Source organism: Rhinatrema bivittatum, chromosome 10, assembly GCF_901001135.1.
Source record: "Rhinatrema bivittatum chromosome 10, aRhiBiv1.1, whole genome shotgun sequence".
Classification (NCBI taxonomy): domain Eukaryota; kingdom Metazoa; phylum Chordata; class Amphibia; order Gymnophiona; family Rhinatrematidae; genus Rhinatrema; species Rhinatrema bivittatum.
The window spans coordinates 101,211,553-101,239,394 of record NC_042624.1 but is presented as its reverse complement, the minus strand read 5'-3'; the positions used below and the strand labels follow the sequence as shown (position 1 = coordinate 101,239,394).

General features: G+C 42.1%; 1 protein-coding gene across 3 annotated transcripts in view; it reads left to right on the top strand.

The window, feature by feature from the left end:
* The window catches only part of CACHD1 (cache domain containing 1), a 271,565-nt gene that overhangs the window by 233,820 nt on the left and 9,903 nt on the right, over positions 1 to 27,842 (top strand). For all 3 annotated transcript variants that reach the window (XM_029617727.1, XM_029617728.1, XM_029617730.1), the window contains 12 exons: positions 1,878 to 2,046; positions 5,488 to 5,630; positions 6,069 to 6,250; positions 9,688 to 9,798; positions 11,054 to 11,176; positions 14,144 to 14,243; positions 14,336 to 14,452; positions 15,062 to 15,222; positions 21,384 to 21,470; positions 22,689 to 22,805; positions 24,937 to 25,088; positions 26,573 to 26,734. In XM_029617727.1, coding sequence (XP_029473587.1) covers positions 1,878 to 2,046; positions 5,488 to 5,630; positions 6,069 to 6,250; positions 9,688 to 9,798; positions 11,054 to 11,176; positions 14,144 to 14,243; positions 14,336 to 14,452; positions 15,062 to 15,222; positions 21,384 to 21,470; positions 22,689 to 22,805; positions 24,937 to 25,088; positions 26,573 to 26,734 — 1,624 coding nt within the window. The remainder of the gene's footprint in view (positions 1 to 1,877; positions 2,047 to 5,487; positions 5,631 to 6,068; positions 6,251 to 9,687; positions 9,799 to 11,053; positions 11,177 to 14,143; positions 14,244 to 14,335; positions 14,453 to 15,061; positions 15,223 to 21,383; positions 21,471 to 22,688; positions 22,806 to 24,936; positions 25,089 to 26,572; positions 26,735 to 27,842) is intronic.

The following is a 27,842-nucleotide window of genomic DNA, read 5'->3' as shown; positions in this document are numbered from 1 at the left end:
GGACCCGTGGGCCTCCGGTGGATAGTCCCGGGGGACGCAGAATTTGTGCAGAATGCCCCCAAAAATGGCAAAGATGGGGGAGACCCCGGCATGCCGCGAGCGGAGCATGTCCCAGTCGCGGCAAAGATGAAGGTTCCAACATGCCTTTTATATCTAAGGTCCTAACATATATTAAGATTAAAAAAAAAAAGAGAGAGAGACAGAAAGGCAGGAGGCTCGGCATAAGCCTGCAGGTAAGGTGGGTTTTTTTTGTTGTTGGAAGAGGCAGGAGGGAAGAGTCCAGCTGATTGGCACTGCCTCTTTCAGACATTCCACACCCCCTTTCCTTTTGGACTGTTCCTCAGTGACACCAGTACACGCGCTAACCCCTCCACTTCCTGTGCCTCCTCCTTGGCCTGCTCCGATTGGGCTAGTGTGCCATTAGTCAGTGCCGGAGGGTGTGCGAGCTCTGCTTGCAGCAAAGATGAAGGCCCCGGTGAGAGTGAGTGTGTATAGAGGGGTGTGTGTGTGTGTGAGAGAGATTGCGAGCCTGGAGGGGTGAGAAGAGAGCACGTGCTCGGGGGGGGGGGGGGAGAAAGCATGTACGAGGATGCTTGAGTGTGGGTGCCAGAGAGAGGGAGCCTATGTGAGGAGATTGTGCAGGATTGTGTATGTGTGCAAGAGTTTGGGAGCTAGTGTGTGTGAAAAAGGGATTGTGTATATGTGAGGGTGCTTGCTTGTTTATGAGAGAGGGAGCCGTCTGAAGGGATTGTCTATGTATGAGAGAAAGCCCGTGTGAGGGGGTATGAGAGAGAGAGAGACATAGGTAGCCTGTGTGAGGATGTATGCACGAGAGAGAGAGGGACTCTGTATGAGGTGATGTGTGTGTGCACTAGAGAGAGGGAGCCTGTGTTTGTGTGAGAGAGAGAGGGAGGGACAGAGAAGCCTGTATGTGTGTGTGTGTGTATACATGTATTGGGGGTATGTGGAAAAGGGGGAAGGGGGAAGGGGGGGTCCCATCTCATCCCTCGCCTCAATTGCCTTGAGCTGCCCCTTTCTGGCATGCATATGGTTTAGATATTTACAAATATGTATGTAGACTTAGCAGCATCTGCCGCTTATGAATAATCCAGTTAACTTTTTAAAATTGTGAGATATAGCCTAATTTTTGGCCATGAGTGGGAGCTGTCGGTGTGCTCCCATTTAGATTTGGTTCTGAGGAGACTCCGAACCACAGAGGACTGACTTATTTATTTATTTATTTATTACTTTTATATACCGATGTTCCTGTATAGGATACGTATCGCATCGGTTTACATGAAACTGAACTGTTGCCGGAGGGCGGATACAATGAAACATGTGGTACAATGAACATGAGGAACATTAGAAATACACTATAATATAATAATAATACTTACACACCTCTGCCCCCTCTGTAGATTGCACATGGCTGCAGTGGGATAGCGAAATGTGGGTCTTACTTAGCTGCCTTCAGCACTGGACCTGAGTGCGTTGCACTCCAGAGCAGAATGTGATTGCCTTTGGGATGCGCCTATTAAAGATTCCCTTCTAAGAGACAGACAGCAAGGGATGGTCCCAAAGCAAGATATCCTGCTCTTTTTCATGACTTGGGAGGGGTTTTTCCATGGAAACCTTTTGTAAATAGAGAGAGAACTCTTGTCACTCTTGTTCTACAGAGATGGGGAGCAGAGCGTTCCAAGCATCAGCTGCTTTTGTTACAGCTGTGAGGTCATTTTGCCACCAAGCAGCCGGCACTTTGAGGACGACAAATTGTTTACTCTCTGGAACTGTTCTGGAGAACATCTTTTCTGTTTTTTTGCATGCTCCTCGTGCAGGTAATTGGCCACAGATGTTAACCTATTGCATTTGTTTTATAGGTTCAGGATACATCTTTCATCCTCTGCATAGTGGTGATACAGCCCGAGATACCCGTCAAGCAGCTGAAGAATCTGAATACCCTAACCAGCAGCAAGCTGCTGTACCACCGGCTGGATCTGCTGGGCCAACCCAGTGTCTGTCTGCATTTCAAGCAGCTGGCCACCCTAGGTAAGGCAGATCCTCGCTCAGTTCACACTCCTAATCCTGCGTCATCTCAGGAGCGCAAAGCAGGGGGCCCAGTTCTTGAGATGACGCAGGAGGGGAAGTGGGTTCCCGGTGTCGGGTTTTTGCTCTCCTCAGATTGGCCAGGGCTGGAGATGCTGTGGAGTAATCGGGTTGTCATGCAGCAGCAATATCTGGTGTCTGGATTTAGGGCCCATGTTAGGGTTCTGGAAGAACAAGGGCTGTCGCCGTGATGACTGGGAGAAGGATATAAAATAGGATGAAATAATCCTGGGGTTAGTTGTGAATGAAGGCTCTTGGCGCCGGTTCCCAGCCCGGGTTCCAACTGAGCTGAAAGCCCAAAGGAGCAGCAAGAAACTGCCAGGTCAAGAGAAATAAAAAAAAAAAAATGCAAAGCAAGGTGCAGGGGTGTACGAATTAACTGTGAGATGAAGTGAGTACTTTAGAAATACACACCTAAGGATATAAGAATTGCCACGCTGGTTCAGACCATGAGTCCATGGAGCCCAGCATCCTGTCTCCGACAGTGGGCAATCCAGGTTGCTAGAACCTGGCAGATCCCATAAAGGAGATGTAATTCCCAGGGATGGTAACAGCTTTCTTTAGTCTACCTGGCTAACAATGTGTTACGGACTTTTCCACCAGGAGCTTGTCTAAATCTCTCTCAAACCCCGCTGTGCTAGCCGCCTTGATCCTCGTCCTCTGGCAACAGATTCCACAGCTTGATAGTGTGCTGACAGTGCTGTAGATTGAAAAGTTTACTGGAAAGCTGTTATTTTTTAGATTTTGTTATGCTGCTTTCCTGCATGTTACCTGATGCTTAGGGGAGCAGCTGTGGGCAGGACAGCATCACATATCACACTTCAGTGACACTTGGAATGGGATATGATTGGTTCATGCGGTGAGTGATGTCATTTGTGACTCCATAGCCCAGAGCTTTCCAAACTTTTCATGTTGGTGACACACTTTTTAGACAAACATAATTTCACGACACGGTAATTCAGTCTACTAGTAAACCAGAGGTTAAAGGTTAAACGAACGAAACATATTTCGACAATTTATGTATGTTTCCTTAAATATATACATAAAATGTTTCACGACACAACCTATCTCATGAAAACCTTAAATTTATATTAAAAATATATATTCCAAGATTCATGTTATTGTTATAATTTATGAGAAACAATAATAAAACAAATTGTCTGTCCCCCACACACTCATCTCTCTCCTCCCCCCAGCACATGTCTGGCCCCCACACACTCATATCTCTCCCCCTCAAGCACATGTCTGTCCCCCCAGCACGTTTGCCCCCCACTCACTCATCTCTCTCCCCCCAGCACATGTCTGGCCCCCACACTCATGTACCTCGTCTTTTTGATTGTTGCCAGTTAAGTGCTTCACTCCCTTCCATGATCACCAGACACTGCTGCTTGCAGTCAGTACTCCTCATGGCCAGGCCTCATCGGCAGCAGCAGCCAATGCAAGGATGGCTGGGCTCGTTCCACCCACCAAGCCCCCCAAAAAAACGCGATTGACAGCAAAAATCACCCAATAATAAGCAACCCATAAACTGAAAAAAAAAGTGAATCTTTAGAAAAAAAAAAGCCCAAACTCGCATCAGAGTTGACCGGGCTTGCGCGACACACCTGCACACTGCAGGCGACACGCTAACGTGTCCCGACACACAGTTTGGAAAGCTCTGCCATAGCCAGTTGAACCCAGTGAGAGTGATGTCATTTGGCACTGCAGAATGGGTGCTGCTCTCAGACGTTCGGCAGAATTCCAGGGGCTGCTTTTATAGAGCTTTAAAAAAATGAACGCGTGAGTCGGAATTTCTAAATGATTTAGGATGAATGGGCATGCACACGTTTTATAACATACAGAATACAAGAAAACAACTTGACTTGTACAACATGCCCCTGATGCAGATTAACCTTCGAAACACAGCCCCTGTGTCAGGCATGCTCTGGGTATTTTCCAGGGCCTTATTTTGAGCATCTCTGTGAAAGGGTGAATGGATCTTAGCAGCAATTCCAGCAAAAGCTTTGCGAGTTGTCTGTTCAGCTGCACAGCCTCCAGGGAATTATCTTGTTTTTATTCTGCATGGATTGAACTGTTGCATTTTTTTAAATTGTTGAGAATTCTTGGAAGTGATAGATGTGGAAAAGATTATTATTTTTTTTTTTGTAATGAAATTTTTATTGAACGATACAATAGTCCAGCATAATACACCAACATCAACACTTAGTACAAGAAGCCTAAAACAGTTTATTTTGTTTTGTTTCTTTTGTTTTGGTTTTTTTTTTACAAAATCTTTTCAACCAAACCCACATCATAAACATTTTTCCCCCTAAGGAGGTAATAGCCAAACCATAACTTATGCTACATTGAGAAACTGTGTTGCATGACACACCATCTTTGAAAAGGGTTCCCAAATTAAATATTATTTCACAGTAAGCTGTTGCAATACAATGGGCAATTAAGTTTGCAAGCTTTAATCTAATTAAATGAACTGGAAAATTCAAAAGAAGTTTTTGGGGGCTTAAGTTGGGAAAAGTTTTTAATTGTGGACCTTTATGTGCAATATCAAAATAATCCAAAAGAAAGTGCTGAAATTGAAAAGTGTTGGCATGTGTATATGCTCTGCTAAAAGATCTCACATGTGTGAGGCACTGGATGTAAGCTTGGGTGTTATGTCTATTGCCAGATTATCTTTTATATTATGAGATCCTCTGGATCATTTTTATGCCATTGAATTTTTTGGATATGCCACGTCGTCTTCTTTTTTTTTATTTATATTTTGTGTGATATTATATAGCCTATTTTTTTTATTGCAGTTTTAATCTTTAATATAGTAAATGTTTGGTCTGTGCTGCATGCTGTGAGAAAGCTGGGTGTCAGAATTTGAGAGCCCTAATTAATGATCTTAAAAGAATTGTATGTGAGGACAAATCAGCATGTTAAAGCTGTTTTTCAATCCATAGCATTCTTCAGCGGGTACAGTAGCTTCCCAAAAGAAACTGGTTTCATTGTAGAACTCGTGCGCGTGATAATCTCGGTTCAGAAAACAGACAAACATTCCACTGGAGCCTGAAATCTGGTTGTCGCTGAGTGCGGGAGAGCATGGGGGGGTCAGAGTGTCACTTAATATTGGGGAACTTGTTGTTCAAGTGTCACTTATTGCAAGAGAGCCCGGGGTCAACGTGTCACTGAATTCTTAGGAGCCCAGGGCCAGGGGTCACCAAGCTCTAGGGAACCTGGTGTACAAGTATTGCTGAGCAGCAGGGAAGCCTGGGGCCTAGCTGTCACGGACTTCTGGGGGAGGCCGGGGCCTGGTTGGCGCCAAGTGCTGGGGGGAGGGGAGGGAAGAGCCATGGGGCCAGGAGTCGCTCGGTTATTTCACCTTTTGTTTTATTCATCTTTTAGAAAGTCCTACAGTCATGTTATCTGCAGGAAGCTTCTCTTCCCCTTACGAACACCTCAGTCAACCTGAGACCAAGCGGATGGTGGAACACTACACAGCATATCTCAGCGATAACACTCGTCTGATCGCAAATCCGGGGCTTAAAGTATGTGGCTTTGTTTAACTACTGATAATCATACACTTGACTTTTTTTTTTTTTTTTATTATTTCAAATGTTCATGATGATGTGAATTTTTTAAATAGCATTTGTTCTAAGTATGGAACAGATTATGGTGGTAAAATATATCAAGTATGTACATTATGAATCTGTGAAAGTTATCAGAAAATAGAATAAGAATAAATAAATTAGCTGGGAGGATCTTGTGCACTGTAATGTTTCATCAAGATGTGTGGTTTGTTTTGTTTGTTTGTTTTGTTTTTAACATGGAGAGTATTGCATTCGTCTTTGTGCGAAGGTTTTGTGAAGTGTAATTGAGTTTAGATTAACTCTGCTAGGTTCTTGGGCTTCCTGTCACCTCATCATTTCATAGCCCCTCTCCTCCCTCCGCGAAGGAGCCCTGCTGAGTGCATCTTTGTCTTGCAGTTCTCTGTCCGAAATGAAGTAATGGCTACCAGTCACGTCACAGATGAATGGATGACACAGATGGAAATGAGTAGCTTGAACAGTTACATTGTCCGCCGTTACATAGCAACGCCCAATGGGGTGCTCAGAATGTATCCTGGTTCTCTGATGGACAAAGCCTTTGATCCCACTAGGAGACAATGGTGAGTTCTAAGGCTCGTGGTAACGCGTTATTGAGTCTTGGAGCGCGAGCGCTATTAAATATTTCATTAATAACCTGCTGAATGCGCAGGAGTAAGTTCTCAAAGGATGCTCTCTGCGTGTGGGTCTCTCTCTCTCCACCGTTTAATGAGATGGAAATGCACTTTACTTGTGTTTCAAATCTGTTTAATCAAATCTGTTTTAAGTTCCAATGGAATGTGTTTTTAACTCCCTTGTGGAAAAATGGAGACTGTGCTGTGGTCTATAGAACATATATACACACACACATGTGATAAATGTGTGTATATAAATGAGACTTTCATTAATTTTAACATTCTGAGTTGGTATAATAATGTTATTGTTCTCAATAGTATCTCTGCAAATTTTTTATGTACTGTGTTTCATTATTCAGTTTCCAAATAGGAAATGTGGTTCAATTCCATTCACTAACTGAATGTTAACATAATATTTTAGTAAATTTATGTGCATTATTTCAAAATTGGTTTGTTTGTGGGCATACTGCTGTCGTCAGTGGCTCTGTCTGCCTTGCAGAGCAGGCTTTGCTTGTGGACAGGGGCAGTCTTATGACCAGGGAGTGCCGATTCCTTCAGAGGTGAACTCGAATCGAGTGGCTTTCTTATAGGCGGCATGGATCACATAGATCTCCGCTGCATGCCTTTGTTGGTGACTCCACGACTTCTGCTTGCCCACGAGTCTTCAGATCACTCTCCCCCACCCCCTTGCCCGCACACAACCATTTATCAAAGTAATGTCTATTGTTGGACCCCCCCCCCCCCCCCGCCTGCTGTCCACAGTAGCACCAGCAGTGACTGTCCGGCCTTAAGTGCAGAGATTGTGAGCCATTCGGTCACCGTTGTGGCCACTCCCCTTCCTCCTGCCTGGGCTTTCTGCCTAAACAGGAAGCCCATATCTGAAGAGGAAGACACCACTGCAGGAACTGTGAGTGTGCACCGGCTCATGGCCTCTGCTCTTAGGCAGGGCCGGTGCAAGAATATCTGGCACCCTAGGCAAAGCCCCTTGGTCATTCACCCACCCCCAATTTAAACTATTGGCGGCAGCTGCAACACAGCGCTCCCTCCTCCCGGTGGCAGTGGCTCCAGCACGGTGCTCCCTTCTTTCGTGGTATTGGCTCTGATACAGCACCTGAACCCCAGGCTGGCAGGATTTTGCCACCCCCTCCCCCCCCCAAAAAAAAATCTTGGCACTCTGTGCAACCGCCTAGTTTGCCTAACGGAAGCAGCAGTCCTGCTCTTAGGCCAGGCTGACCTTCATAGCCGCCTGCTTCAGGGCTTTGTAGCAAAAATGCTGTTTTCATAAAGAGATCTTTGTGGGTAGTTGGTGAAGTGAGGGAGATTTTGAGATTGAGGGAGGGGAGAATGGAGACCTGGGCCTGTATGGGGGGGGGGGGGGCGGGGGCAGTAAGTCTTTTGCCGGCCCTACTTATGAAGGTATATTTACCTGTTTAATTATTAATTTCTCTTTCATTGCTTTGTTTTATACTGATTCAGAAAAAAAAAAAAAACTTTGCCAAGAAAGGAGCATGTGATGTAAACTAATAAAGATGAAATGCTTCCTCTCTGTCCCTAATGCAAAAAAAAAAAAAAATCTGTCTCTTGTTTCTGGCAAAGGGATCAGTTTGTGGATCAACTCTGGTATCTTGCAGATATTGGACAAACTGGGAACAGGTGTACTGGAAAGCCAGACAGCAGTTACTGTATAAAGGCCTTAAAGGATGTCTGGCTGGAGAAAGAGACTCGTGAAAGTAAACTTTTCTGTCCCTTTTCCACCTTGTCATGGGCTTTCTAATTCTTCTGCCCCGCAGACACCTCGCTCCTTATGGCTGTCTCTGTGCCACTGTGCATGCCTTCCTCCTCACGCCTTAATGCTATATAGTGAAGTCCTTTCCACTAAGTACAAAACAAAAATTTGTGCCAGAAAAATGCTTAAGAGATCAAAGACAAAAATGGCATTGGACCAGTTTAGGAGGGGGGGGGGAAAGTTTAAATTTTCTCAGTTACGAGACTACGCCAGATGTCGGGCCTTTGTGACTCTGGGAACCGTTGTCCCTTCTCTTTGATTAGTCACGTGCAGCAGACCTGTAGCGCGCCGCCGTAAAAGACCTGAATGGTGGATTTGCCCATGATAAATCCCAAGAGGAAGGAGGAGGAGGAGGATCCCGGAAACCTAGACTGGGGCCACCCTGCTTTCAGCTCAGCTGAGCTTACCCAGTCCTGGTTTTTAAGGCAGACCTGATGATGTATTTTTGTTCTTTGTTCCCTTAAACCTCCTGCTTACTAAAAATTTCAGTTTTGCAGCAAGTTGCTGGCAGACTTGGAACTTGCCTGTGCGCCACTGTAGCTAGGGCAGCTGCTAGACAAAATGGTGCCCCCAGACAAAACAGAAACTTTTGACAATGGCCGGCAGAGATCATCTGTGAGGTATAAGGTGCATGTATCAAAACGAACAACCATATGTCTTCTTTCTCTGGGCTCAAACATGTTCCCTGAGTTACGAAGGTCCAAATATTCATTATAGCAGGAACCCCAGTCCCAGTTATACCATCCAAGTACTGAAGTGGTCCATGTCCTGATTTCGACCTAGGCAACTGCCCAGGGTGCCAAATTTTGATGATACCACCATACCATTGCACTAGACAACAAGTTGAAGGACGGTGGGGTGAACGGGCCTCATGAGACGTGCTCACTGCTCACCCAGCTCAGTGCTCCTGTATCTGTTCCCAGCTGTGGTGCAGGAAGGAGGGGGATGGATGCTCTAGGGCGGGAACTGTAGGGTGGGGGAAGTACTGCTGGGGTCAGTAGGGCTGCGGTTGGAGGAAGAGAAATGGATGCTGCGGGACAGAGGAGAGCTGAGGGGCGTGGAGAGGGAATAGTGAAAGAATGCTGCTTGGAGGGGAGAGAGCGAGTCGGATGCTGCTAGGCTTGGGGAAGGGATACTGCTGGGTAGTTAAAGGAGGGGGGATGCTGTCTTGCCATTGCTGGAGTCTGGGGTGAGGGGGGGGGGGGGGATGGGGGGGATGGATGTAAATGTAGTGCCTGAAGGTGCTCCAAATCCTTGAAGTGTTCACCCACAGCTAAAAGAACAAGACTATGTGCTCTGCAAAGCTAGAAACTCGTGCTTCTCCTTGACTCCGCCATTTCCTAAGCAAGCATTTCTCTCTGGTTGTATTCCAGTTTTGGTGCACTGTGCCTCCCTGAAATGATGCAAGCCTTTTTGAAGCTCATGGCAACTGGAACATCTAAAAATGTCATTTTTTTTTTTCGCTGAGGATAACTCATGCATAAAAATAACTTGTATACATGACTACATTGTTCCTATTGAGAATCAACAGTACGATGCAAAGCTTTAATATTGACCTGTTATACAGTGTAGTTGATGTGGTGGTCTTTGTCTGCACTAGGTATCTGCATGCACTGGCTAACCCAGGGTTAATCAGTTTTACTGGGCCCTATCTGGATGTTGGAGGAGCAGGCTATGTGGTCACAATTAGTCATACTGTCCATTCTTCCAGGTAGGATTGTATTTATGTGCATTTTCTCATGTTATGCATCCACTGAAGTTAGTGTTCAGATGAATGTGGCTGTATGCGTGTATATATACCATTCTGTGATGGCTATTGCAGAGGTGGTCATGCTGCTTTTCAGGGCTGCTGTTATGTACCTTAAAGAAACATAGCAAACTGCAGTGTGTGTGGGGGGGGGGGGGGGGGGGGGGGGAAGGCACATACACCTGGATAGAGATCTGAGTATTGACTTGGAGCTGAGATGTTCTTTCACATGAAGGGTCAGATTTACAAAGTTTGTGTTCTGCATACACACACGGTACATGAGAAAAGCCTCCCTAAATCAGGCCATATGTGATCCGTGCTTTCTTCCCATTGCAATATTGTTGCCAGCCGAAGGCACCCTATTTTCATGCTAGCTAGAAACTTCTCAATAGCTTATGCAGCTTTAAAATGAACAGAATCTGGAGCTGTACACGCCGCCTCCATCTGCATTAGTACTAAGGAAGAAGAGTGGGAATAATGACCCCATAGAAAAAAGTAACATAGTTTTCAATAACTTTTTCTACTGATAGTATTTCTGGACTCAGTTGCCAAATACCTACAAGTACCTGAATGTAATCCACTTTGAAGTGTCACAAAAGGTGGAATATTAAACAAGTAAATACAGATTTCCCCATTTTATTGAAAATGGTACTTATTAAAGGAAATGGGTGTTTAAAAAATAAAAATGACAGTATTTTGCAGCAAGCATTTGCTGGTGTCAGCTAGCCATCTGAAAGCACACACGTAATTACAGCAGCTTTCTTATGTAAAGCAGCAGTATTAGGAAAACCATGTTTAAATAATTCTTCTGATGAAACAAAATTATTTAATTCTACTTGTTTTGATTTTTTTGTGGGTTTTTTTTGCATTTCTGAAATAAATGGCTTTTAGATTTTAAAAGTTCTTCCCACCATGAACCTTAAGCAAAGCATAGTGCGTGTAAAGTAGAAAGGCCCTATGCATGGCTCGCCCTGATGCCCGCAAGAGCATTACTGTGCCGTGAGCGGCAGAAAACTGGATGTAGACGGGGATTTTGCAAATGGCATTGAGTGACCATAATGGAAGAAGCCTTCCTTGTAAATTTAATGCAGAGTTTAATAAAATAGAACCACCCCACAGAGAGGATGTAATAGATGTGAGGGCCGTAGATGATGAAACTGCTTGATCCGGATATTCCTAGTCTGCTCTTTAACATGTGGTTGCTGTGTTTGCTTGGAAGTGCTCATCTTTCCTCTGGACACACCGTGGCTGTCATGGGCATTGACTTCACCCTCAGATACTTCTACAAGGTTTTGATGGATTTGTTACCAGTCTGTAACCAGGACGGAGGAAACAAAATAAGGTAAGGATTTAGAAACCAGTTCTAGTCCTTTTTTTTTTGTAAATAAACAATTATCTTTATTATAGCCCAGCGGCTCCATTTTAACTACTCATTTCTGGTAATTTCCAACTTCTGGCAAGCCTTGCCTGCCTAGGATCTACCCCCTTTATCAGACCAAAATTTCCTACCCCTGGGTCCCAGCGTTCCCATTTCCAGCGTATTTAGGTTGCTGGCGTCGCATTTTACTGCGGCTCCGTAAGCCGTCACTTGCAGCTTGCGTGTTTTTCTTCTCTCTGCCCAGCCTGGCCTTCACGGTGACTGTCCTTAGCCAAAAGTCAGCCCTTGCTTCCATGCGTTTTGCACTCTGTGGCCAGCCAAGTACATATTGCTCAGATGCAATAGCTGGGACGCCTTCCTTCTCAAGGATGTGAGCGCCGACTTGACAGCTTTCCCTGGCTCTGCTCCGCCCAAGGGGCAGAAGCCAGGTCTGGATGTAGAACTTGGGTGCCCTGCCCTGCCCTGCCCCTGCTGTGCCTGCTCAGGTCATTTTATTTTTGAAAGGAGCTTTCATGCTATTCCTCCAATTCACTATAAAAAAAAAATTTAAGATGTCAAAAGTCAAGTACCCAGATTTTCTAAGTAGTTTCATGTTTCGACCTCGTCACTTCTTCCCTCCATTACCTCGGGTAAAAACTTAGGGCCTTATTTACTAAGCATTTTTCCCATAGAGACGGAATGGGAGAAAAACCTTGGTAAATCAGGCCCTTAGACTGCAAACCCCCCTGGAGACAGGGAAATATCTTCTGCACCTGGATGCAACTCAGCTTGAGCTACCAGGGATAAGGCATGAGCTAAATAAATAAGCAGTAGGTAGTTCTCTACCCCAGTGGGCTTATTTACTAAGCATTAATAAAACGGAAAATGTCATAATGCCTCTATATCGCTCCATGGTGAGACCACACCTTGAATACTGTGTACAATTCTGGTCGCCGTATCTCAAAAAAGATATAGTTGCAATGGAGAAGGTACAGAGAAGGGCAACCAAAATGATAAAGGGGATGGAACAGCTCCCCTATGAGGAAAGGCTGAAGAGGTTAGGGCTGTTCAGCTTGGAGAAGAGACGGCTGAGGGGGGATATCATAGAGGTCTTTAAGATCATGAGAGGTCTTGAACGAGTAGATGTGACTCGGTTATTTACACTTTCGAATAATAGAAGGACTAGGGGGCATTCCATGAAGTTAGCAAGTAGCACATTTAAGACTAATCGGAGAAAATTCTTTTTCACTCAACGCACAATAAATCTCTGGAATTTGTTGCCAGAGGATGTGGTTAGTGCAGTTAGTGTAGCTGGGTTCAAAAAAGGTTTGGATAAGTTCTTGGAAGAGAAGTCCATTAACTGCTATTAATCAAGTTTACTTAGGGAATAGTCACTGCTATTAATTGCATCAGTAGCATGGGATCTTCTAGGTGTTTGGGTAATTGCCAGGTTCTTGTGGCCTGGTTTGGCCTCTGTTGGAAACAGGATGCTGGGCTTGATGGACCCTTGGTCTGACCCAGCATGGCAATTTCTTATGTTCTTATGTTCTTATTTTTCCTATAGACACAGAATGGGGAAAAAGCTTTGATAAATGAGGCCCTGTTTGTACCTGAGGCAATGGAAAGTTAAGTTGCTTGCCCAAGGTTGCAAGGAACATCACTGGGAGAAAGGGGATTTGAATCCTGAATTCCCTAGTTATCAGCCCACTGTCTAACCATTAGTTTGCTCGTTAACTCATGAATGCATAGGGTGTTTCTCATTTGCATTACATTTCTGCTGCATATCATACAACCTCTTTTCTAGGGATATGTGTACTGAATTTTTTTTTCATTTGTGCATTTGTTTTTTGGGGATTTTGTTTTTGGAGGCATTTAATTTTTTTTTCATTTTTGTGTGTTTCCATTTTTGGAAAATAGTGCCCACTATTTTGTGAAATTTTAAAAACAATTTTTACAGTCATTTTCAGTTTGTTTGAAACAAACCAAAACTGGTTCACCATTCATTTCAAACAAATGCACATGCCTTTTTTTTTCCCCCTCAATTATTTTTATTAGGTTTCATCTAAATCATTACAACTTGATATCAAAGTACAATCATTTTTCATTTCACTTTTGCAGATGGTGTGTAAGAAGCACACGTCCTTTCCAGTCTCATCTCAGAACATAAGTCCCCTAAAAACACATCGGTCCTGTTATAGAGCACATTTTTATTACAATAATTTTGCCCAGATTTTCCGCGATGTCCACGTTGCTTCTGGTGATGTGGTGAGCTTTTCCCACCAGAGCGCTATTTACGTTATCTGGCTAATGAGAAGTGCTCGTTTCCTTCCAATAAGAAACTAAAAAAAAAAGAGCGTTGTGACAACCACCAATGCAACATGGGGGCACTTTTCATAGTTATTGGTATAACAAATCTCTAGGCCATTTACGCAGCATATTTACCTTGTATTTCAAGGGAATTCTTTTTGTTCTGACGTCTCATCTATTTTCAAATCCACAGCTGACCCCAAAAAAATGTATGGACTTAGATGGAAGTTGTAATCTGTGTGCTCAAAAGTTCCTTCCTCTGTCTTCTGGCATGTCATAAGGCCATTACTTTTACTTTTCTTCCTGGAGTGCCCATTGCATATTTACATTTTGGCATGAGCAAGGATGGAATGTAAAATTGTATCATTTCATTGGCATTGTACTGATGTGAAACACTATTCTGTCGTGGGCTATTAAGCGCAATGTGCCTTCCACATCAGTTGGCTTGGATAATTAAACATAATGTAGCAGCTTGAAAATGTAAAATAATTGTAAATCGGTACCCATTTAATCTCCCTTTGCAGGACCAATGTTTGAATCATTTGTGCTAAATTTGAGCCTGTGAGTTGTAGCTTTATGCAAGTATTGCAAATTAAAAGTGTGCATTAACAAAAATGATGATGATTGCTCGGTTCTCTTTACCAGGTGCTTTATTATGGAGGACAGAGGTTATCTTGTGGCACATCCGACCCTTATTGACCCCAAAGGCCATGCCCCCGTTGAACAACAGCATATTACCCACAAGGTATAAATTAAACTAGTAAAGTGCCAAATGGCTAGAGAATGTACTCTTGCACAGTTAAGTGTAAAAAAACAGGTAATTTGTTATCTTCACAGGAGCCTTTAGTGGCAAATGACATCCTGAACCATCCTAACTTTGTGAAGAAAAATCTTTGCAATAGTTTCAGTGACCGAACTGTCCAGAGGTTTTATAAATTTAATACCAGCCTAGTGGTAAGCATTTTAATTAAATGAAGGTTTATTTATTTATAGCTATTCTGGGTTTTGCAGTATGTTTGTTCACTGGGGTTGTGTTTGTGTTTTTATTTTTTTGACCGGCAGTTTCTTGCTGCTCTTTTGGGCTTTCGGCTCAGTAGGAACCAGGGCTGGGAACTGGTGCTGAGAGCCTTCACTCACAACTACCCCAGTGATTATTTTTCTCCTATTAATTATAACCTCTCCCAGATCCCTATAAGAAGAATTTGCTTTGTCTGCTGAAGGGCACTTGTCCTTCCACTGCCATCATTGGGCAGAACATAGATGATCAGAGGAAGATTACTAGTATTCCGACGTGTTCACGCTTCCTCCACCTCTTGTTATGTATAGGTAGCCCCCCTCTCTCTCATAAATATTCATGGCAGATGAAGGGGCTGGGAATTTTTTTTTTTATTATTGTAATGCTTAAAAATGTAGGCATGGATTTTTTTTTTTTTTTTTTTTAAATATATGGCACCTGCATGTTTTTCTAGGTCTCGGCAGAGTAGATACTTTTTTGGATGGCCTGGAAAGCAGACTTTAACTTGTTGTCTTGTCACTTTGCTCTGACATTTCTTATTGTGCTAGGGGGATCTGACCAACCTTGTGCATGGTAGCCACTGTTCCAAATACAGACTGACAAGAATCCCAGGGACCAACGCCTTTGTTGGAATAGTCAATGAAACCTGCGACTCCCTTGCTTTCTGTGCCTGCAGTATGGTAGACAGGCTGTGCCTGAACTGCCACAGGTAAGAGAGAGCGCGACGAGCTATTAACGGCTACGCTGAAAGTCTCTTGTGATATTGTGAAACTGATGAACTGGAGCATGGGTCATTTCCCATTTGGAGCCATGCCGAGACAAAATGTGTTTTTGGGAAAACGAAAGCACCCACCCATATTTATATATTAAAACAGTACGTGCAATACGTGGCGTTACACAATGGCTGATTTATGTCGGGAGTTACCGACTGCTGTCCTCACCCTGGCTGTAAAGGATTGTGCTCTCTTCCTTTTACTTAATCGTTCCAGAGATATCAGAAATTAATAAAAAATTGACACATTGTGTAGCATTGAACCTAATTGATAAAATGTGACGCTTGCATTGATCCTAACAGCTCCAATATGCTATCAATTGACATTTTCTCTTACTCTCAGTTCTTGCTCTATTAAGTTCCTGCACCAATCTACACTGTGGGTTGTATGTAGCTACAGTGTGTCTGATCAGTGGCTTCTGTCTGCTGCAGTGGTGTGCTGAAATCTTAAGCATCTAAACTATATCGCTACTTCGATCATTCCTACCTCAGTTTTTGAGATCTTCCCCATCTTAGGACATCTATTTGTAAAAACTTAGACGTGTTTCCCACCAAAAACAGCTTTTTACAATATAAATACTAATGAAAAAAGAAACAGACATATAAAAACGGGAGGTCTGGTGTGGGAGTAACTGCAAAACAGGAATTGATAATAAAACAAATTCCAGTTCTATTACACTTTCACCCTAATGTATACCAGGGGACTTACAAAGAAGTTCCTTAAGAGAGAAGGTTGCTTACCACTTAGAAAAATCTACATCCCAATTTTGCTGCTGTGGAAAGCTCATTTATTTATTCTGGCTCGGTTTGTGAATGGATCTCCATATTGCTTCTCTATACATTATTTCAACAGAAGCTTGTGCATTTTCAGCATATCCAATAGGTGCAGCCCTGGTTGAGTGGGCTTTTAAGAAGGAAGAAAGTGTTTTTTTTAATCTTTTGTACGATTTCGCTACACTGAATCTGGGCATTTCATCCCTCCAATCTCTCCATCCATTCCACTCATCAAGACCTCCCCTCCCCCCCAGTCAAACCCCAACCCTCCTCCCAAATAAAGCCAGACCCCCCATTAACACATCTCCCCCTCTCTGATAGAAGTCATATCCCTTCCAATCAAGACTGCCTGATACAATCACAGCAAACCCCCAAATTCAAAACAACCTCCTCCCTCAACATCCAGATCACCCAATATTGAGACCACCTAGGCCCCCCATCAAAAGCAGCCCAGCACCCCTCCAGAATGCATCCTTACCATTCCAGAGTATTCCAGTCTTTATTAGCAAGAGAGATGCAAGAGTCCTTCTATTAGCACTACTGCATTTTGCTGAGTGACACAGCCTAGTAACACTTCACTGTTATCACATAATGGTGAAGTGTTAAATTGAATGGAGTGGTGCCAACTGGAGAGGGATATTACATCCTTCCTATCAGTAAAGACTGGAACCCTCCAGAATGGTAAGGATGCATTCTGGGTCAGGCTGGCATTAGTGGAGGACGGGGTGGGTCAAGAGGGGGTTTTCCATGAAGGGGGTAATTTGGCCTTGTTCTGGTGGAGGTGAAAGCTTAATTGGGGGGGGGGGGGGGAGTTGAGGTCAATCTTTGAAATCCTCAGAAGTGACATCATAAACTGTGATGGATGCTTAAGTGAGGTGTGCCAATCAGATGGGATTAAATAAGTTTTACAGTGCAGGATTTCCAGTAATTGCAGCCCTCCTGCTTAGCGAAATAGACAGCTGAGAGCTTGCAGCATGCCTGCAGATAAGTGGCCTAAAGAGTAGCTCAGTTTGGGTCTGTCCAATGCCAGGTTTTTAGGGCCTCTTTGCTTGCTCATGTAAAACATGGCAACATGATTGTCGGTTTGGATCAGAATGCTCTTCCCCTGAAGAAAATGCACAAATGTGATAGAGCACATCTGATTGCTTTCAGCTCTAGAAAATTGATCTGATAATGGCTCTTTTGAAGAATCCAGAGGCCTTGTGTTTGAAGGGTTCCGGTATATGCTTCCCACCCTTTGGTGGAGGCATCTGTCACCAGAACTACTTCATAGGGAGCAATCAAAGAAGGGCACTTTCCTTGAGAACTCAAAGGGGTAACCACCACTGCAACTCGTGTTTCATAGTTGGCGTGATATGCATGGGAGACGACTGTGGTTGTGAAAACGAGTCAGCAGAACCATACAGATGGCTGCTGCCATATGCCCAAGAACTATTAGGATTTGCCTTGTGGATGAGCAAGGAGCAGATTGTGGATGAGCGACATCATGGTATTCACTTGGTCAGGAGGCAGGAATGCTCTTTCTTGTATCAAGTTTATGCAAGTCCCAGTGAATTTGAGACTTTGAGTAGGCTTCATGCTTGACTTCTTGAAATTGATCAGAAAATCTAAACGTTGTAACAGAGCTATGGTTAAGGTCAGAAAACATAGTACTTTGACTCTTGTAATGAGCCAATCGTCCAGGTATGGGAAGACAAGACCTTCTGGGCTAATGAGAAGCCAAATGGGAGTACTTTGTAATGGTAGTGAGAAGAATCCATATGGAAGCAGAGGTAGTGCCAATATGGATGGGTATATGAGTGTATGCATCCTTCATATCCAAGGCACATATCTATTTTGTCCTTCTGTATATAAGGTAGATTCGTGCTGAGGGAGTTTATTTTGAATTTCTCTCGAATATATGTTTGTTCAGGCATCTCAAGTTGAGAGTGGGCCTCAGTCCCCCTGTTTTCTTGAGAAAAAGGAAATATTAGGAATAGAAGCTCAGGGCATGTTGAGATGGTGGAACTGGTTTTATCGCTCGTTGTTGAAGTGATTGGTCTTCCAGTTGAAGCTGTGATAAATGAGATGGATCTAGATGGAACATCAAACAGTGTGGGAGGGATGGAGACCAAGAGAAATGCAACCAGTACCCAGACTGCATTATTTTAAGGACCCATGGGTTTTGACACCGCCACTCCACTAAATGTTGGATTCTTCCCCCTACTGGAAGAATTGGAAATGGTTGTTTGGAGGAATCAAAAACTAGGTCCTGGTTGGGTTGTGCCTGTTGTGTAGGTGTCTGTTGCCACTGTTCCCTTTGACAAGGGCTGGCCAGAAGGGGCGGTAGGTGATATTGTTGAAAAGACTGATAATACCTCATGTGGAAGTATAGTCACTTGTATGGAGTGATGTCATGCTTAGGAGGGCTATTCAGGAACCATCAAGAGTGACTGCATAGCTACATTCTGGTCCTTACTCTGGGCCACTGTCTTATGGAGCTTTTCACTCTAAAGATCGTCCTTTAAGCAGGTAAGGTTCGCTAATTTTTCATGAACTTCCTCACGGATGCTACTCCCTCTAAGCCACACCATACATCTAGCCCCAGTAGAGGTGGATGAAGTACATGAAATGGAATCAAAGGATTCATACACTGATTGGAGAAAGATGGTGAATGCCCTGTACTGCATCTAGGAGTGGTTATGGATAGTAATTGTCTTGCTCCATGGCAGGTAAGAAAGGTTTCAACTTTTGAATGCAGTCATATATGTACTGCACCATGCAGAACTCATGGATGGTAATGTGAGCAGATAGCATTGTACTTTGAAGAATTTTCTTGCCAAAGTTATTTAGAAGTTTGTGGTTATTTCCAGGAGGGGAATTTGAATGAATGTGTGTCGTCTTCGCTTTCTTCTTAGCAAATTCAGGGGTGGGGCTGTAAAATGTTTGAAGATTGGAATAAGATCTACAGTGCTGGGGAAATGAGAAAATTGAAAGGTTTTGGGCAAGGTTGGGATTCGGAGGGTGAGTGGATTTGTTGTTGTAATACTAGCTGATGTCAGTATTGTTTTTCCTTTTTGTGTGTATGGTACCATTCAAAAATTTAATAAAATTTAAATTAAAAAAAACCTCCTATGCAAACTAGCCCTTTCTTTTTGGGCCAGTTAGCATGGAGAATCTCGTGATGCAGCTGTCCACTTTTAGACCTTGCATGGATGTTAAATTAATATTTTAACACCTTCTCCAAAGCAGGTGTTACATTTTAAGCCTTAGCGAGTACATGCCTCAGAGGCAGTGGCATCGCCAATCTAACATTCTGTCAATTTTATAGGCACCACAAAACAAGGCTTGGCCGAATTACAAACTCTTCTCCCTGGAACAGCAATATTCTGGTTAGATGTTATATATGCATGGGTCCATTTGAGATTATGGCATCACGGAATACACACAGTCAACAGACAGATTAGCCTTTGGCTCCACATGACAGGTCAATAGAACTTCAGAGGAGGGTCCAAATCTTTTATAGGGATGATGGCATTAATTTATCTGATATTCAACAGGACCTTTTTAATGAGGCAGTCCAATCCTAGGCTGCTGCCTGGGGGAGTTGTTGGGCTAAGTCATTCACTGTCCCAAGGGTTGTAGCAGCCTTCTCTCTCCAGGGGGGCGGCTGATTAGGGTGGAATATTTGCGGTTGAGGTGGCGCTGTTGCAGGCCATCAGACTGAAAGACTGTTGGTGTGAGCTGGATGCAGCCTCATCGCTATCAGGCACCTAACTTTGAGATGTGCCAGATGTGCAGAGGCTTCACTTGAGCTGGTCTGGGACTTGTCGCAGCAAGTGTGGGGAGGGTCACTTGCTAACTAGCTTTCCATGGCAGGCAGAACTTAAGGACATTAATTGGCTCAGGATATGACTGTAAATATGTTTTCATGCAATATGTGAATAAAAAGGCATGTTAGGGCCTTTAAATGCCATCCAATCTTAAATCTTTTTTATGGGGAAGAGAGACCAGGGACAGGAAGTCATGGCTTCCTCTGGCATTACAGAGATTGTTCTAACATAGACTCTTATGCACTAGAATTCAGTCTTAAATCAATGCCCTTGAACAAAAATTATAAAATAAATTTGATAGTTGTGCAGGTTTCCTCCAGGGGTAATATTGCCTCAGGACCTGCTGAAAAATTCCTAAAACTTATTTTGCTTGCAAAGTTACCCTTTTTCTTTATTTCTTTGCACATTTTATGATAGAAAATGTATATTATGAGTGAGTATACTCATAATATACTGTATTGTATTGTATATACTGTATTGTATTGTATATTGTATTCAACAATGTATATTATGAGTGAGTATACTCATAATATACATTGTTGAATACAATTTTTAAAAGTTTGAAAAGCGGGAACGCTCGAAAGATGAGTACACTCGGATTATAGATTGTTTAGAGCATTTGAAAGAACAGAAGAGCGGTGTTTCTGCCTGGAAATTAATTTTTAAATTTGTGCGATGGTGATGCACGGAATGATTATTAACTGTGAGGGTCTTGGAATGTTTTGAAAAAATAAGAAGAAAAATTCAAAAAAATATTTTTGTGATTAATAAAGCAATTTGGACCTGTACACTACTCTATGAGTATGTATGCTTAACATACTCATGTAGATCGGAGGTCCTACAAATATACAGAGGACTTAATATTTAATATATGGTTCGATAGTGTGATTGAGAATAAACCATAAACCAGTGTCCTTTATATAGTTTGATGTGTATCTCATAACTATATCCCAGTCATGGTTTTCAGTATACCTCTAGATTTGGGACTTTATTTCCCATAATATGAGCATTAGTGTGCATAGTCTCCCAGATATTGCCCTTTTCCCCATTTCTATACAAGTGTTATATGTTTTACTTTCCTGAAGATTTTGTTCACCTATCCCCACTGATCCTAAATTTAAAGCCCTGCTCAGTAAGTTTGACAGTCTGTCCTGGGCATCAGCATCAGTATTTCATAGAATATTTGAATGCTCACACAGTTAATATTTTTAATTTAATGCAGTAATGCTCACACAGTTAATATTTTTAATTTAATGTGAGTTGACTGCAATAATTCTGGAGCTTGAGGCCCCACACATTGCTCCAGGGTATTGTGAACTGGGAGCGATGTAACATTCCTTCTCAACTATCTAGATTTTCTGCTATCGCTGTTTTGTGAGGACTTTTTATCTTTTCATCATTTAAACACGGGCATATTTTTGGATGTATTCTTAAGTTTATTGGGGTCTCTTTGTCATTTGCAGTTGACAGAATAACATTTTTTTTTTTTTGTCAAACATTTCTGTATTTCAGGATGGAACAGAATGAATGTGAATGCCCTTGTGAGTGCCCTCTAGAGGTCAATGAATGTACTGGTAATCTTACCAATGCAGAGAACAGGTGAGCCCAAAGAGAGGCCAATATAATAATGTGTGCTGGGCAGAGCACACAGTTAATGTGCAGTTGTATGCACATTTTTTTTTTTTTGCACAGATTTTACTCCTGATGCAGGAAGGAGTTTTTGGCACAAAAATGTGTGTGTAAAACTATATATATTAGCATCCTTGTATGGAAATCATATGTTGTTAGTCATTACACACCCCCTCCCCAAATGCAAGTCTTGGTCAGACGTAACTAGTTCTATTGATAGAGCAGCTGTATAAAATTGAACCGTATGGAAAGTTTCACTTGTACATATCACAGGAAGTCCATGTTCAATAGACACTTTCATGCATATTGAACCTACTTGTCTCAAAACAGACAGTGAAACCTTGTTGCGTGATACTCTCTTAACCATTTCTGTCACTTATAGAGAGTAGAAAGGGTTCCTATATTGGGGAATTGATCCTTCAACCTCAGAAGACTTTTGTAGATGGATCATCAGGTAAAGCCATTGCAAAACAAAATGGAGTCAAAAAAGGAACAGCCAAACACAGAAATATCAGTAAGAACAACGTTTAGTGCTGAAGATGTCGATAACACATTACATCTCAAAAATCTAAGGATAAAATTATTTTAAGCTCCTCCACAAGTGCAATCAAATAATAGAAAAGAGAGATGCTCACATAAATGAAAAATACTGAACGAGCCATTTATTTGCTAGTATGTAAATGGCTCGTTCAGTATTTTTCATCTGTATGAGCTTCTCTTCTTTGATTGTGGAAGTGCTTAAAATATTTTTTTCCTTAGATTTTTGGTATGTAATGTGTCGACATCTTGAGCACCAAATTTTGTTCTTATTAATATTCATAAATTAAAACACTATGATAGATCCTCAGCCAGAAGAAAATCAGAAATACAGAGTAGGCTAGCAATTTGTAAATTATTAGCATTCAGCAGCACATTAGCTCTTTTAAAATAATGGAAAAACTCCACATTTTGCTTTGGAGTTTAAGATCTTTCTTGTTTTGAGGGGTGTTCTTTTATTTGGTGTAGCTCAGAAGATATGTTTCAGAAGCAATCTGATGTGTAGCCCAGGGAGAACTTGAAAATCTCACCATGCTTTCTTGTCTCATTTGCAGCTGAGCAAATTTTACTTGTTAATGTTTAATTTTTGGAGAAATGGTTGAAGAAAAGGTTGTTGATCAAGACTTTCATTGTTTCAATTTCCCAATGCAGGAATCCTAGCTGTGAAGTCCACCAGGAACCAATGACACTCACAGCAATTGATCCCAGTCTGCAAGATGCTCTTCCTCAGTGTATTAACACCAGGTGTAACCAGAGAATGGAAAGTGGGTAAGTGCAGTATATTATTTATACAAGCATATGTAATATCCTTGCTGCATGCATGGGTATCTTAAGGGAGAAAACCAGGAATCATTTGAGTTCTGTTGTAAGAACATCACTTAATGTCCAGTTCACCAAAAGGTGGTGTTGAATTTTTGGTGCTTAGTTCAAACCCAGATATTTTTCCACATAAGGGTGCTTTATCAGAGCATCTCATTTCTGATCATCAGGCACCTCTAGCAGGTGAGGTTTTCTGGATAACCAAATATAAGAAAATGTACCTGGCTTATAGACCAAATGTATGCAGATTATTTCATAACTATTCATTGACATCACCTGGGAGCACCCAAGGACTGGAATTTAAAATTGTTGTTTCCTTTCAATCAGTCTGGTAGAAAAAGCTCCCACGGATAGGACAGTCATACGGTGTCCTGTCTCTGAGAGTGGGACATAGTGAGTGCTTAGAAAAATTGGGCATATCCTGTCACATATTTCTACTTTCTCAAAGTCATGGTTGAGGGTCGTCCTGATCACCCCACCAGTTTCTAACGATGAATTCCACAGATTAAACAATGCATATTTAAAGAAACACTTTCTGTTTCTTTTAACACTGACACCTGATGATTTCATTCTTGAACCACAAAGTTCCTATTTGCTTTGTCCCTACTGATACTGATTTTGTATACTGCTGTCATATCTACATTCATTAGTCCATTGCATCTCATCAAGTCAAGAAATGTTCATGGGCCAGCAAGTTGGTAGGCAGATTTAAAAAGGACACTTCTCATGAATGGAAGCAGAGGCAATGTATCCAGACTAAGGCATTTATCCTTCATCCTGCAAAATCTGTGTTCTAACTATGGTGGACTGTTTCTAAGAACATATATTGCAATATAATCAAATTGCTAGAAACCCAACATGGCCATGTTCAGACATGTTAAGTCTGCGCCAGGGATAGAAAACTTTTAATCGATATCCCCTCTTGTATCTATAAGACAAGAGGAGAAGCAGAAAACTGGCATCAAGAATATCAGGACAGCATAAAAGCTAATTTCTGATGCAGTGCTACCACTAAACTCAAAGGAGGAGTAATGATGATGTTTATCTCCTTGATGGGAATGGTTCTTATTTTTTTAGTTTGTATTAGGTTTCTAATTGTTATCATATTTATCACAGTTTATTGCTATATTTTCATGATAGTGTTTGGTTTTTGTTCCATTCCTATTTGTCTGGTTTCTTACTGTGGTTTATTCACTTCTCCTTACATTTGTTTTATTGCTCTATTTCTAACAAAATTGCTACTCTCCAAAACAGAAAACAACAAAACTGATGCAGCTGCACTGTCGTGCAGGCTGAATGATTATAGAGGATCAGAGCAGCTCTTTGAGGCGAATCTGATTGATTCTGACTTTTCAGCTATGTGAAATGTCCTACATGACTGAATAGGTTGGATGTGAGTGGGGATCCCAGAGAATAGATCTTGAAACTTTAATACAAAATAACTAACCTTAGGGGGCCTATGTACTAAGCATTTTCATAGAAACACAAAATGGGGAAAACCCTTTAGTATATCAGGGCCTAAGCTTGAGATCAGGAGGCTTAGTGGTGCCTGGTATGTCACCCCTACCATAAGGAGGACTTTGGTTTAGGAAAGATGGCCAGGGTCATGCTTCATTCTAGGAGAGGCATTATTTTCAGCTCAAGAGATGCCTCTAAATCTTGTTTATAGGATGAGAGATGATTTTCCTCAGAGGTATTTTAGTAAGTGGAGAAGAGAGAAGCATCCCCTAGAAGAAAAGTAGCATTCCTAGAATAAAGGAGCTGGAAAACGTTTGTGCAGTACAGGTGTGTCCGGGATTTTCATCATGTGCGCGTTACATGAATTTTGCAGATATTCCTTATTTTGGAGTGCCTGTGTGAGTCTTGAACTTCAGAGAATCTTTCCGCATGTTCTGAAAGTGAGCGTTTTAGGGACATTGGCAAATGGGTGAAATTGCCCAAATTCATCACACTTTGCTTTCCATGCATGGGCATAGCCTTAGTCACAGCCATTTCTTGGAGTAACAGACAGAAACATAAAAAAGGATACAAGTAAAGAATTATACCTGTGTTTTTGAGCAACCTTTGTCTTCTATTACAGGGACTGTTTTGGAGTGTTAGACTGTGAATGGTGCATGGTGGACAGTGATGGAAAAACCCAGCTGGATAAAGCCTACTGCGCAATCCAGAAAGAGTGCTTTGGAGGCATTGTGGGAGCCAAAAGCCCTTATGTTGATGACATGAGTTCAATAGGTAATTGTAATATGCACGAAAATGTACACCAGACTAATCAACTGTGGACAGACTGGGGCACTATAATTCTTAATTGCTCCTGTGCACTGTAGGCCAAGACAATGAAAATGCTCACGAGGCCTTGCTGCAAGTGGCATTAACTACATCACAGACATCCAAAGCGAGAAAAACAGAGCAAGCAATCTCCTCAGCAAACAGTGTGTGTTTGCTAACTTAGTGCAAAGCATATAGAGTTTATTGTACGATCCCTGTATTGCATGAAAATGAATTTATAAAAGCTCACTAGTTGCTGACGGTGGCTGTTCTGTATGCCCCTTGAACAGACCTGTGAGCCTGTAGAAACAAATTTGTGTGGATAAGAAGCACCTTGCAGTAAGTCATCTGCGTGTTGTGCTTTATTGGAAGGTAATATCTGAAGGCCTAGCTCACGTGCTTGGTGTTGCTTGTTTTGGATGCATATTACAGAAGCTGGATTTCTGTATTTGCATAGTATACTTGTTTTTCACATTCATTTGCGCTGCAGTAGAAATACAGACCAAATGCTGCATTTCCATACAGCAGAAGTTATGTAGGTGGTCGTATAAATTAGAAAAAGAACACACAATTTTACCAGGGTTTTTTTTTTTTTCAGTTCTGCTGAAGATAAAAAGACTAAAAATTGAGGAACCCTTATGAGTGAAGAAAGCAATATAGCATATGTAATTTATTTCACTCACTCAGACAGAAACTTACATTCACCTAAACATTTATTTAATTGTAAGGACCTCATAAAGTAAAGCACCGGGACTGCACCATATTGTTTGGCAGTGCCTTATGTCCTCTCAGACTGTGCTTTAATGTTTACAGTCATTGGTCTTAAAAAGTTTGAGTCGCCCTCTGAAATTTTGTTCTTTTAATTTTTTTTTTTAAAGATTTTCGAAATGCAAGTAAAATGTCTCAAACGAGGTCAAAACAGGTAAAATAGAAAGCCAGTACTTATCTCAGGTCGTAGAAATCTGCAAACACCATGACAGGTTACAAGACCATTCATTCCTCGGAAGTGCGTTCATTTATGAAGCGAGTTACAAGTTCTTTACAAAAACACCCAAACCCCCCCGACACTGCAGCGTTTCGAAAAGGTCTGTCTGTCTGTCTTCAGGGGTTAATGTTAGGATGCAGCATTGAGGATGAAAAACGCCAACCAGGTGTTAAAGTTCAAAGAGATCCTTCTGACTGGATAGGAATGTTCTTTGCACAAGCCGCTTTCTTCACAGACTCCTCGGAAACCTTGCGGCTTCACATGCGCCTCGGGAAGAAAGCGGCTCCACAGGTGCTTTTCTTTATTAAGGCCTTTACAATTAAATAAATGTTCAGGTGAACGTAAGTTTCTGTCTGCGTGAGTGAAAAAAGTTACATATGCAAAGATAAAAAGACAGCAGAAAGATTAAATAGCTTTAAGCTTCGCTGATAGCTTTGTGCATCTTTTTCTTCAATGTTTTATTAAGGTGATGAGGTGATCACGCTGAACATGATCAAAAGTGCGCCGGTCGGCCCCGTCGCTGGAGGAATAATGGGATGCATTATGGTGCTCGTTCTGGCGGTGTATGCATATCGCCACCAGATCCACCGGCGAAATCACCAGCACATGTCCCCTCTTGCAGCACAGGGTGAGTCAGGTGCCCGTGCAACGAAAAAAAAAAAAAGAATTGGAACAGGACAGTGAAATCTCTGGACATTGTTTGATTTTATTATTACCTGAGTCCACTGAACAGGTCACCCACTGTCCTCATGCGATTTCTAGGATAATTATAAACTGGGACCGCATCACGTCTGACACTTTTGCTGATACAGAAAGTTTACTAAGCTTTTTGCAGAGCATTGGTTATTCCACCCCAGGGCATCACCATATGCGATTATTATAGCACTTCAACTTGCAGTGGTACTTAGAGGTGCAGAAGCTGCAATTTCTGCTGTTAGCACTGAGATTAAGTAACAAACCTTCATTAATAGCTTTGTTTTTGCCGAGAATAACGTTCCAGGCATGTTAATATATCAGGGTAAAATCCCCAAGGAAGTTTTCCTTCTATGATCAGAAAGGCAGTGGAACGACCATGAGTGGAAGCTAAAGCCTAAGGAACATTTATGTTTGGATGTCTGATTGATTGCATCTGAATACTCCAGTTGCACTGCCTCATAGATATATCATACTTTGCAGATCAGCAAAAAAAAAAAAGCATTATAAAGATGGAAAATGGCTTAAAAGGGCATGATGATTAGACACATGGCAACCTTGAAACTGAACAGGTTCTTCTTGTGATTGCATTTTAATAAAATCCTAGTTTGAACATTTATATGGCTTCTACTATGTTGAAGGTAAAAGCTTCATAATTCGACCACCCGTCTTCCCTTGGTAATAGCTTATTTCATTTGATTGTCACTAGCTTCTTGGCTTTCAGTGGGGTTACTACTTTATTTCCATTTATACCCAGCCTTCCCCCTCCAAACATATGCACCCTTATTTCTATTTTATTCATTTGATGTATATTCCAATTTTCAGGCATTTCAAAGTGGACTACATTCAGGTGTAATGTAGGTATTTCTCTGTCCCCGGTGGGCTCACAATCTGTTTTGTACCTCAGGCAATTTAGGGCGAAGTGACTTACCCAAGGTCACGAGGAACAGCAGCAGGATTTGAACCCTGGTTTGCAGCCCGCTGCTCTAACCACTAGGCTACCGCCTCCACTCGTTAATCACTTAGCACCCTGAGAGATTAAA